The sequence below is a fragment of the Stenella coeruleoalba genome (genome assembly GCF_951394435.1).
Source record: "Stenella coeruleoalba genome assembly, chromosome: 3".
Taxonomy (NCBI): domain Eukaryota; kingdom Metazoa; phylum Chordata; class Mammalia; order Artiodactyla; family Delphinidae; genus Stenella; species Stenella coeruleoalba.
Window position 1 is genome coordinate 40251815 of NC_137148.1, and position 12627 is coordinate 40264441.

The 12627-nt window shown below is 38.0% G+C and overlaps 1 protein-coding gene across 3 annotated transcripts in view; it reads left to right on the forward strand.

The window, feature by feature from the left end:
* ITGA1 (integrin subunit alpha 1) overlaps positions 1-12627 on the forward strand; it is a 173569-nt gene that overhangs the window by 134192 nt on the left and 26750 nt on the right. For all 3 annotated transcript variants that reach the window (XM_079916898.1, XM_079916899.1, XM_079916900.1), the window contains exons 16-20: positions 1383-1549; positions 2944-3080; positions 5071-5181; positions 7232-7441; positions 9805-9885. In XM_079916898.1, the coding sequence (XP_079773024.1) occupies positions 1383-1549; positions 2944-3080; positions 5071-5181; positions 7232-7441; positions 9805-9885 (706 nt within the window). The remainder of the gene's footprint in view (positions 1-1382; positions 1550-2943; positions 3081-5070; positions 5182-7231; positions 7442-9804; positions 9886-12627) is intronic.

Sequence of the window (12627 nt, forward strand, 5' to 3'; positions counted from 1 at the left end):
GTCTGGTTACAAGGCAGAAACCAGATAACAGTGTTCAATAGTTATGCTGGCTTTATTCTAAGGCATTAGCGTCAAGCTCCGTATACTCTGCCTAATTTTGTATTACTCTGCTCTCACTTCAGATTACTGGAAATCACTGGGCTTTGGAACTAAAAAGACTGGGTTTAAAATCCCAATTTTGCCCTCTGAACAGCTTTTGACCTTGGATAAAATATACTTGATCTCTCAGAGCCTCAGTTATCTCACATATGAAAGAGAGATAATAACATGTCTTGTTATGAAAGTTAATTTAAAATTTAAATGAATAATAAATAGCATGTGTGCCTAGCACAGCGCTTCAAATGCTATTCTGCTTCTCCTTCTCAGAAACAGGGACAAGGCTGAACCTACAAGAAGAACAGACAAGTATTAATAGTGCAGAAACGATGTCCAGGGGCCTCTGGACTCTTTCCAGATGGGGAGCAAACTCAAAAGTGCCGAAAATATGGTTTTGGTTCTAAGGTTGCACCTGGTTGCTTGGTTTTATCTCTTTTCTATCATGGGCAATATGGGTCTTTGGCCTATAAATTGTAGGGGATGAAAAATAATTTTGCCTTTACCCTTCTGAGTTCTTGGCTGAGATGACTGTAGTAAAAGAAGACAAATAAGAAAAAAAAAAAAAAACCCAGAAGTTTATTAACACGTATACCTCATGTATACATGGGAGATCCCAGGGAAAAATGAATAGCTTCCCCAGGTAGCTTAGCATTCACACTTCAAAATCATCTTAATAGGGAAAGGGGAGGGGGCTGTAGGCCTCAGGGGAGAGTAAATGATTTTTTTTAGGAAAGATGAATAGGCCCTCAGGAGAACAGATGGGAGGTAAGATGGTTTGCAACAAAGTTTGTCTGGGTGTGGTGTCCACTGCAACCTCCTCTCTTGTAATGAGTCGATTTTCCCTGGTTGATGAAACTCCTGGGTAGAGATTTATGACAACTGAGTTTCTTTTGGAGGATCTGTCTTTAAGTAAGTAAGTAGAGTTCAGAGGAAGCCTCTCCCTGCATGTTTTGTGTTTTAAGTGCCTGCAGCTCAAAATCAATATACCAAAGCGGCATGTTTGGGGGTGGCCTGTCCTAAACTCCTATAGCCGTATTTTAGGGTTGCATATTCTGCTACCCTTCAGAAACCAAAGCCTAACATGGTTCCAGAATAACCTGGGTGCCTTCAGAACATCAATTCCAGTTTCTTCTATATCAAAGATTCAAGAGAGAAAGGAGTCCTGAGAGCCCATACTGTACACCAAGAAGAATCCTCTTGGATGCCCTCCCTTTGCACTGCCAAAATGATGGCATGCATTAAATGTAAAAATGTGTGAGTCATCACCATGGCTTATGTGATTGCAGGTCCCGAGATGTGGCTGTAGTTAAAGTGACCATGAATTTTGAACCCAATAAAGTGAATATTCAAAAGAAAAACTGCCGCGTGGAGGGAAAGGAAACAGTATGCATAAATGCCACAGTGTGTTTTGATGTGAAATTGAAGTCCAAAGAAGACAGGGTTTACGAAGCTGGTAAGTGTCGTATATACAGAAGCACTTTGGGGCAGGAGGACAATGTATTTGCTCCTGCATGATGAAATCCAGTGAGATATTTTTTTTTTATTTCCCTCGATGATAGGAATCTGCACATCACCTTTGCCCCTGCAAACAGGTTGAACCTTGAAAAAAATTCTATTGCAGAAGGAATAGGTTATGGAACCCAGTAAATTCTGGAGCAGAAACTACATGCTTATATTTGGTGGCCTTCCGCAGCTGGATTCCATGTTTCCCCTCTGGCTCTCCTATTGACTGTGAACAGTCAAGTGCTAAGGAGAAAGAAAGACAGAGACACCAGTTGAGAGGCAGAGTTGGAAACTGGGCTCTCTCCAGTAAGACTGGTACTGCAGAGGACCTGACTGCCCAGCCACCCTACCTTCCTGAGATTCCTTTGCTCCAGTCAGGAGGTGACCCTGGTTTTTGAGTCTCAGACAGATTCCGTGTGTGTTCTCAGGCACATCACGTCAGCCTGGGTATCCCCTTTTTTCCTGCACTCCACAATTTCTAAAGCGGTTTTTAATGATATTGAAACATGTTGGAGTCAAAACTATGAAGGCCATTGGCTGCCGAAAGGTAATTTACTCTGCAAACCAAATACAAGTAGAATGAGAAAAACCCCTTATCCTTAAAATCTATTTTTCTAAATTTTTTCTATATGTGCATGTTTATGATCTGCAGTGGACCTCTGACTGGAAGATGAATGAGGTATAGGAATGTAAAATAACAATTAACATTTTCATATGCAACATTATTTGTCTTATTTTTGTGTAGTAATTAAGCAATCAAGTAAGAAAGATTGTTGCCTTCATAGAAAGTATAAGGTTTAACTTGTTTTGCTCGTTGTGGTATGCTTATTTTGTTAAACTTATTTACTAGGCTTATATTATTATATCCTTTGAACATAGTCTAAAATGACATTTTTTATAAAATAGGTTAAAATGTCACTAATGTATTTTTTTCTCTATTGAAATACAACATAACGAATATTCTAATCAGGGATCCAACATTTCTACACTAAAAAAAAAAAAAATTAAGTGAAAACCCAGTAAACATAGGCATGGACAAGAAATTAGGTGGTATGTAGGGGGGTGTGTGTGTGTGTGTAAACATACATATACATTTTAAAATAAGCGTAATTAAACATTAAAAGCCTTGTGAATTCAGAAAGCAGTTCTATAGAGTTCCTCAAGGTTATCTTCATGACTGCAAATACATTGTATTACAGTAGTATGGATATGCTGAATAACAGAGAACTTTTGTCGACTGATTGCCCAAGAGATTTTTCTGTAATGTTAATTTAATGAACTGGATCATATGAAAATCACCTGAAATGAACATATCTGTCAATTATTCTTTTTTTATTTTTATAGATATGCAATACCGTATCACACTAGATTCTCTAAGACAGATATCACGGAGTTTTTTCTCTGGAACTCAAGAGAGGAAGATTCAAAGAAACATCACAGTTCGAGAATCAGAATGCACTAAGCATTCCTTCTACATGTTGGCAAGTAAATCATATATAATAGCTGCCTTGTTCCAAATCAAAAATGAAGTATAGATGTCTTATTTCAAGTCAGTCAATCTTACTTTTATTTCAAAGTGCAAATCATGAATTAAACTTTGTTCACTTTTATCAGAAAATCACAGGTCTGATTTTCTAATTTCCAAATACATTTCATAAAACCATCTTTCATCTTCCCTGTGTATGCTGTCAAATATCCATATATTATGGAACATCAAAAGGCACAGTTGATAGAGACCTTGTATTTCATTCATTTATTCATTTCATTCATTCATTCTTTCTTTCTTTCTTTCACCTTGAACTTTAACAACAAGTTAGAATCTAACTCGTTGAACATTTGTGGGCCTTGTCCGTCAGAAGTGCTTAAATGCCCTGAGGGGAAACTGTTGGGCCATATGCATTCCAGGGTCTGTTCTTGTCCACTGAACTATGTGTTTCACTCTTTGACTTTAGATTAAAGGGAAAAGATCTGGTATTTTCTATCATCTGTAGACTTTGTGCTACCTGTCCCTGTTTTGGTGGGTGAGGGAGACTTGCAAAGCAAATGATGAACCTCTAGAAATGGCTGATAAGCCAGTTTGAACCATTTTAAATGTATTTTATCGGGTCACTGTGTATGTGGGACAGGAGTTTCTTAAACATTTTCTTAAAAGGTACATGACACTAAAGAAGAAGAAAAGAAGAATGGATGTACTGAGAAAACACTGATTTTGTTAACGGAGACTGAGACTTACAGACTTGAACATGATCTTGGAATTTTAAATGAAATAGGCCTATTTGCCCCACCTCTGACTTATTTCTGTATTCTTGATGCATTCATCTTCCATATTTTGAAAATATTGTAGTCAGGGGCAGGAAAGTGACAGAAGACATGCATGCTGGTGTGCCATGTTTACTCTTCCTCAGTGATTTTCAAGTCAATATTCCTCATGACATATGTCAAAATAAGCTTATTTGGTCAACATTGAAGTCAATTTATGATTAGAAAAATAAAAATGGAGGATTTTTTTTAATTTGTTTCATCAGAATTGAACATTTAGGAGTTAGAACTGGGATAAGATTTGAAAAGCCATGAAACCAGATTTGGCAGTGCCTCCAACCTGCTAAAAAAGCACTGTAGTATATGTTTCTCCAAAAATTTAGTGTCTAGCTATATCTAGGCACTGGGATTAAAAGGAATGAACTAGTTTCAAAATTTCCAAAATTCTTCTGGATTTTAATGGATACTTTAACATTTGTTCTGGAGTCAGCCAGGATGGAATTTGTATCCCAGCTTCCTCACTTTCTGAGTAATTTTGACAAAGTGGTTTAGTCTCTTAGAGACTCAGTTTTCTATCTGTAAAATAAAGACTGTAATTAGTATGCATCTTGGAGGATTGTTGAAATAATTCTCAATAATGTGTATAAAGCTCATAATTCTGGTTATGTCATGAATGATGGCTGTCAATGATGATAGTATAAACAATGTTCATCACATCCATATTATTTTCATATCATTTCACATATAAAGTTCTTACAACTCAAGGTATATATTATATTAATGAAATGCAACTCAATTTAAAGAAGGGTTGCTCCCTTGAAGTCGAAAGACTTTCCTATAAGTATTACACAGTGATTTTTAGCTCGAGGTCTCAAGAGAAAGGATATTATTATGTAAGTAGCTTTGAGGGGTACATCCTGACATGGCCAAGAACGACCTATCCATCATTCCAGCAGGCCCATCTGAGAAGCTGGACGTGAGTCAACTGGTCGCAATAGGAAGCCTCTGCATTCGTTCTAGCAGCGTCCCTTGTCAAGGTAGAAGGGCAGTCTCTCTCCAGTGAAGCAAAAGCCTGATCAGGTCATATGTCAGATCAGGTACACAAGAATGTCCAGCGAGCCTGGCCCACAGGGCAGAAGAAGGAAGCCATGACAAGGTCAGAACATCCAATTAATATGATGCCAATAACATATTTTATGTTTTCACCTCTAGGACAAGCATGACTTTCGGGACTCTGTGAGAATAACTTTGGATTTTAATCTTACCGATCCAGAAAATGGGCCCGTTCTTGATGATGCTTTACCAAATTCAGTACATGAATATGTAAGTCAGATTTTTTTTAATTCAGAATACTTATTTGTGGATATATTGGGGGAAAAAACTGAAACACATAAACAGATGTATACACAGAAGCCTAAATCAATTATATTATATTAAAAAATTAAAAAAAGAATTAGGGCTTCCCTGGTGGCGCAGTGGTTGAGAGTCCGCCTGCCGATGCAGGGGACACGGGTTCGTGCCCCGGTCCGGGAAGATCCCACATGCCGCGGAGCGGCTGGGCCCGTGAGCCATGGCCGCTGAGCCTGCGCGTCTGGAGCCTGTGCTCCGCAACGGGAGAGGCCATAACAGTGAGAGGCCCGCATACCACACACACACACAAAAAATGAATTAGACTCTTCTAGACTTTTCCCAATTCTTCTAACTTCCTACTGTTGGAGTTTAAGGGAACTTATAAATGACACCTATTTTTAGCGCCCCCAAATTTAGGACCAATCGAAAGAAGGACATGGGTTGGCCAATTGGAACTCCCCTTTATTATTAATGAACACTGGGTTGCAGGGCATGGTTTGGGTATAATCGGTGTCCTCCTACGGAGCCAGGCATAGACCACAGGTAACCAAATAGGTCATTAGCAGTGCTCAGCAATCTCAGGCCAGCAATCTCGGGCCTTTCCGGGGGCCCACCTTGTAAAACTTGCAGAATGGAAATGTAGATGTATGCTTCCCATGAGCTCACCACCGCCCCAAGAGCAGAAGAGACAGGAAGGGACTGAGCTGTGTTCACCTAGTTTTTGCTTCCAAATTCACAGAGTCTACTGTCCCACCCCTGAGAAAGAGTGAGTGAGTGGATAAAAGCATGGGATCACAAGTGTGGCACCAATGGAGGAATCACTAGTGGTGGAGAATTAGCTTTCCCCCGCACCTATCTTCTGCTTTCCCTTCTCCCTTCCAAATATATTTACTGAGTGTCTTATATATACCAGACATCAGAGCTTACTGTCTAACCTAGGAAATAGGTATTAGGTAGTAATTAAAGCACATGCTCTGGAGAACTTCCAGAGCTCAACGGGAACTTCTGCTAGACTGAAGTGTTTCAGGGCCACTCCCTGGAACTTATGACATTGCATTTGAGACCTGAAGCCTAGGAAGTGGAAGAGCAGTGGTCCAAGCAGAGGGATATGTGCAAAGGTTCTGAGGCATGAAAGGAACTAAACTAAAATCACTAGCATGGCTGGAGCTGAAGAGCAAGGGTGGAAGGTCATGTGGGATGAGGCAGGAGGCACAGGCAGGAGCCAGATCACCAGGACTTTGTGCCACTGCACAGATTTTAAATGTTTTTGAGGAGCCATGGAACGCCATTGTTGGTTTTAATTGGTTCACTGATAGCACTGGATTTTTTTTTTTTTTAAGGATTACTTCAGCTGTGCAGTGGAGAATGATTGGAGGGAATCAAGAGTGGGTGTGGGAGACCAGTCAGGAAGCTGTTACTTTAGTCTAGGGAGGAAATAAGATGGGTTGGACTAGAGGTGGTGGTGGAAATGGAGAGGCAAGGAGAGCTGTGGGAAATATTGAGAACAGCGGTAGAATGGACTGTTCTTGGTGATGGATTAGATAAGGGGAAGGACTTAATGAAGAAAAGGAGTCAAGGGAAGCTCCCAGTTATGTGGCTTTCTCATTTTCTACCCTCTTGGCTGAGATATTATGATCCTAAGTATTTGATTCTTTTAAATAGAAAATCTCATAATCAGAGGTGAGTGTTACAGTGTTCTCTCGTAACTTTGGATTGTAGAGTACTTGACTTATTTCTTTGAAACTGTTCTACTCTGGCAGACGAAAGGCATTGAAAAACATCTGTGAAAACTGTGCATTCCTTAAAGGAATGGAAGAATTTATAACCAAAAGTAAAGGTTATAATTTTCCCCTATCAATTATAGGAACAACTGTAAAAATTCCTTATGATTTCTGCAGTGAAATCTATTCTCTTTATGATTTTCTTCTTTTGGCAGTATGTCATTTCTTTTATGCAAGTTCATAGGTAATTTTCAATAATGCCTAGCTAAAGTTTGAAAAATGTTTTTCTGTGAACATTTCAGATTCCCTTTGCCAAAGATTGTGGAAACAAGGAAAAATGTATCTCGGACCTCACCCTGGATGTCTCCACCACAGAAAAGGGCCTGCTTATTGTCAGGTCCCACAATGATAAGTTCAATGTTAGCCTCACAGTCAAAAATAAAGAGGACAGTGCCTATAACACCAGAACCATAGTGAATTATTCTCCAAATCTAATTTTTTCAGGAATTGAGGTAAACTTTTAGTTTTACATTTATTTATTCTTGTAATACTCACACATTGAACCTACTTTTCATACTACTGAGGTAAATTTTTATTACATTGATTTTAGAATAGAAAGCATTTTGTACAAAATTAGTACTCACTGATGGTGAAAGGACCAAGATTTTTTTAAAAGCTTTTTCTGGATATATTTCTTTAGAGCTCTACGACTCTTCTTGGATTCAGTATGAGGAGAGGATCTCTGATATACCAAAACTTTATGCATGGGCTTCCCTGGTGGCACAGTGGTTGAGAGTCCACCTGCCAATGCAGGGGACACGGGTTCCTGCCCCGGTCTGGGAGGATCCCACATGCCGCGGAGCGGCTAGGCCCATGAGCCATGGCCGCTGAGCCTGCGTGTCCGGAACCTGTGCTCTGCAACGGGAAAAAACTTTATGCTTCACAGAAGGCTTACACCACTGAAACTGAGACTTGAGTCAAGAAAAAAAATAAACATAACACTCAAAGTCAAAACAGTTTAACAGAAGGGCAGAGAAGGAGTAATACATGTGCTGAACAATAACAAAATATTTACATGCAAAAAAATCGATACCATTCCCTACTTTTTCTATGCACAATCCTTAAACTGGCAAGAGAGTTGTATTAAATGATTATGTCTCATTGTCATGACAGAAGGTTGTTTTAGTTTTTGTTTTGTTTTTTTTGGCCATGCCACGCAGCTTGCAGGATCTTACTTCCCTGACCAGTGATCGAACCCAGGCCCCTGGCAGTGAAAGTGCCGGGTCCTAACCACTGGACCACCAGGGAATTCCCCAGAAGTTTTTTATTATTTTGGCAATAACATACAGCTGCCTAAGATGCTCTATCAGGATTAATTAATACTTCCAAATTTGAACTTTGCTTTTAATTCTGATCTCTGAATGAATTCCCCTGAATTAAAATTCAGTATATATGAGTTAGTAATATATATAATTCATATTAAAAGCAAATACACTTATTATATACAATATTAAACACTTTAATTGTCTAGTTTCTATAAATTCAGATTTTCACTGACATTTCTCTCCATTTATTAGGGTATCACTTAGGGACATGATACTAAGATAGGCTTTAAAAATGTCCTATATTACTACCACCTATTTATTTTATAATAATAAACATTTATTACTGATATGTACTATTCTAAGTTCTTTATAGTTTTTTTATTTTATTGAAGTATTGTTGATTTACAATATTGTGTTAATTTCTTCTGTATAGCAAAGTGACTCAGTTATACACATATATATACGTATTCTTTTTCATATTCTTTTCTATTATGGTTTCTCACAGGATATTGAATACCCTGTGCTATACAGTCGGACCTTGTTTACCCATCCTATACTACCACCTATTTTAGATTCAGGAAAGAATGTTAATTAAAAGTCCAAATGTGCACATTGATGCTGGGAAAATATTACCACTGAATTCTTCTCAGAAAAGAGGACTATATTAAATATCATCGTATCTTCTTCAAATGACTTCATGGCCTTGGCAGCGAGGCAGAGCTATGAAATCCACAAGGCCTCTCTTCTCCTCCTATTAATGACAACAGTAGTAATAATAATAATAGCAGTCTTTTCTTGAGTCATATTATGTGTCAGAAACTGTTCTACAAGTTCTACTTATTCATAGTTATTTAACTCTCATTAATTCCTTTGTACGTAGGTATTATTATACTACAGAGATTCTAAGATCAACCCCTTTTTTCACAATTTAACATTTCTGTAATTGCATTTTACAATTGCTGTGTTAATTTAACAGGCAGCATTATTGTTTCCTTCTTATTGGTATGTAAAATACTGGTGAGTCTCATATTCAAGGTCATTTTCAATTTGATGAGATAGAGTTCGACTAACCCCACTTGACAGAAAATCAGGCCCAGAGAAGTGAGGAGTCCTGAAAAGGATAAAGCTAACAGTGGTAGAATCAGAGTTTAAATCCTGGTGTTTCCAGGTCAGAACTCAAGCTCTTACCCACTCCTCCAGTGACGACCATTCACTGTGGGCTTCCATGTGTCGGTCCGGTATGTGTGGGTTATTCAGCCACCTATTCACCCTGTGAGGTAGATGCTGTTAGTACTCCCATTTTTCAGTGGAAGATCTAGACAGGCTGGTGTGATGCACTTCATCCTACAGCCATCCTTAACCGAAGTGATGTTTTCACATTTCCATGGGCTGTGGGACAAGTGATCCCAGAATGCTGTGACTCTCACAACTATACTGAGAAACAAATCCTAGCAAAGCAGTCTAAGGCTCAGCTGGGAAAATTCTAGACCATCAAGGTCAAGTATTTCACCTGCGTGTCTGCTCTAATTCTGTTTACTTTCTCTTCCTAGGCTATCCAAAAAGACAGTTGTGAATCCAATCATAATATCACGTGTAAAGTTGGATATCCTTTCCTAAGAAAAGGAGAAATGGTAAGCAGATTATAGAAAATACATGTGGTAATTGGATATGAAAAACAATCTGCTCAAAGCCAAATATATAAATCCTTCTAGTGGTAGTTTAGGATGACATAGATGAACAAGATTGAATTCAAAATTGTGAGATCTTGAAATCAAAAGGCAATTGCGGCATGGGTCAAACTCAAACACCAGGACAAAATTAAGAATTTTTACTCTACAGCTTATATGATAAATGGATCTAGGAAATTCTGGTATTAGTGTCGCCTATGTAGTAGGCTTTTCTACTGTAGGAAGAAGAATCTTTCAAACCAGTTGGTTTAGAATTTTGTATAGAAACTCTACTTCCATTTCTCTTTTTTTAAAATAACCTCACTGAGATATAATTCACATTCCACAAAATTCACTCATTTAAAGTTCAGTGGGTTTTAGTATATTCACCAAATTGTGAATTGTGTACCATCACCACAATGGATCCTATAACATTTTCACACCCCACAAAGATACCCTGTATGCATCACTAGTTACTGCTGTTTATTTCCCCGATAACCCCTCCATCAATCCCAGGCAACCACTTATCTACTTTCTTTCTCTATGGGTTTGCCTATTCTGACATTTCATATAAATGGAATCATACGATATGTGGTCTTTTGTGACGGGCTGACTGGCTTCTTTCACTTAGCATAATGTTTTCAAGTTTCATCTATTTATCAGTAATTCATTTTTTTTAAATTTCCAAACAATATTCCATTGTATGAATATATCAAATTTTATTCATTTATCAGTTGATGGGCATTTGGGTTTTTTTCCACTTTTTTGCTGCTATAAATAATATTTCTATGGATATTTGTGTATAGGTTTGGTATGGACACACGTTTTCAATTCTTTTGGATATAAACCTAGGGGTGGAATTGCTGAGTTATATGGTAACTAAGGTAACATTTTGGGGAACTGCAAAACTGTTTTCCAAAGTGGCTGTACCATTTTACATTCCTGCCAACAATGTATGAGGATTCCAATTTCTCCACATTGTTGCTACCTGTCTTTTTATTATAGCTATCCTGGTGGGTGTGAAGTAGTATCTCATTGATGTTTTGATTTGCATTTCCCTAATGGCTAATGAAGTTACATCTTTTCATGTGCTTATTGGCCATGTGTATTTTCTTTTTTTTTTGAGTAATGTCTATTCAGATCGTTTACCTATTTTTTAATTGGGATATCTTTTTGATTATTCGGTTGTAAGAGATCTTTGTATATTCTACATGCAAGTCTCTTGTCAGAAATGATTTGCAAATATTTTCTTCCATTCTGTAAGTTGTCTTTTCATTTTCTTGATGGTATTCTTTGGAGCGCAAAAGTGTTTACTTTGAAGAAGTCCAATTTGTTTATTTATTCTTTTGTCATATCTTTTGGTATCATATCTAGGAAGACTTTGCCTAACCCAAAGTCACAGTTACTCCTGTTTTTTCCAAGGGCTTTACAGTTTTAGCCCTTATATTTAGATCTATGATCCATTTTGATGGACTTTTGTGTATGGTGTAAGTAAAGAGTCCAACTTCATTCTTTGTGGATATTCCCACACCATTTATTGAAAAGACTATTCATTCCCCCATTGAATTGTCTTGGCACTCTTGTTGAAAATCAGTGGACCATAAACACATAGGTTTATTTCTTGTATCTTTGTTGTATTTCATTGATCTATATGTCTATCTTCATGACAGTACCACATTGTTTTGATTACCATAGCTTTGTTGTAAGTTTTGAAATCAGGAATTGTAAGTCTTCTAACTATGCTTTCTTTTTCAAAATTGTTTGGCTATTCCACGTCCCTTGCATTTCCATTTGTATTTTAGAATCAGCTTGTCAGTTTCTGCAAAAAAAAAAAAAAAAAGCCAGCTGGGAGTTTGGTGGGTATTACATTGAATCTGTAGATCTATTTGGGGAGTGTTAGCATCTTAAAAATATTAAGTCTTCTGACCCATGAGCATGGGATGTCTTTCCATTTATTTAGAGCTCCTTTAATTACCTTCAAAACTGTTTTGTAGTTTACAGAATACAAGTTTGCATCTCCTTTGTTAAATATATTTCTAAACATTTTACTCCTTTTGATGCTGTTTTAATGGAAATCTTCTTTTAATTCATTTTCAGATTGTTTATTGCTAATGCATACAGATACATTTTTTTTTACTGATCTTTTACCCTGCAATCTTGCTGGAATTATTTATTAGTTCTAATAGTTTTTTTTAGAGGATTCTTAGGATATTCTGTATATAAGATCATGTCATCTGCAAATAGAGGCATCGTTTCCAATCCAATGCCTTCTATTCCTTATTCTTACCTAATTGCCCTGCCTAGAACCATACTAATTGAATAGAAGAGAGAAGAGTTCTTTCATCTCTTTTTAAAGAAATATTTGTGGGCTTCCTTGGTGGCACAGTGGTTGAGAATCCACCTGCCAGTGCAGGGGACACGGGTTCCATCCCTGGTCTGGGAAGATCCCACATGCCGAGCAGCAACTAAGCCTGTGTGCCACAACTACTGAGCCTATGCTCTAGAGCCTGTGAGCCACAGCTACTGAACCCGCGTGCCGCAACTACTGAAGCCCATGCACCTAGAGCCCGTGCTCCGCAACAAGAGAAGCCACCACAATGAGAAGTCCGCACACTGCAATGAAGAGTAGCCCCCGCTTGCCACAACTAGAGAAAGCCCATGCACAGCAATGAAGACCCAACACAGCCAAAAATAAATTAATTAAAT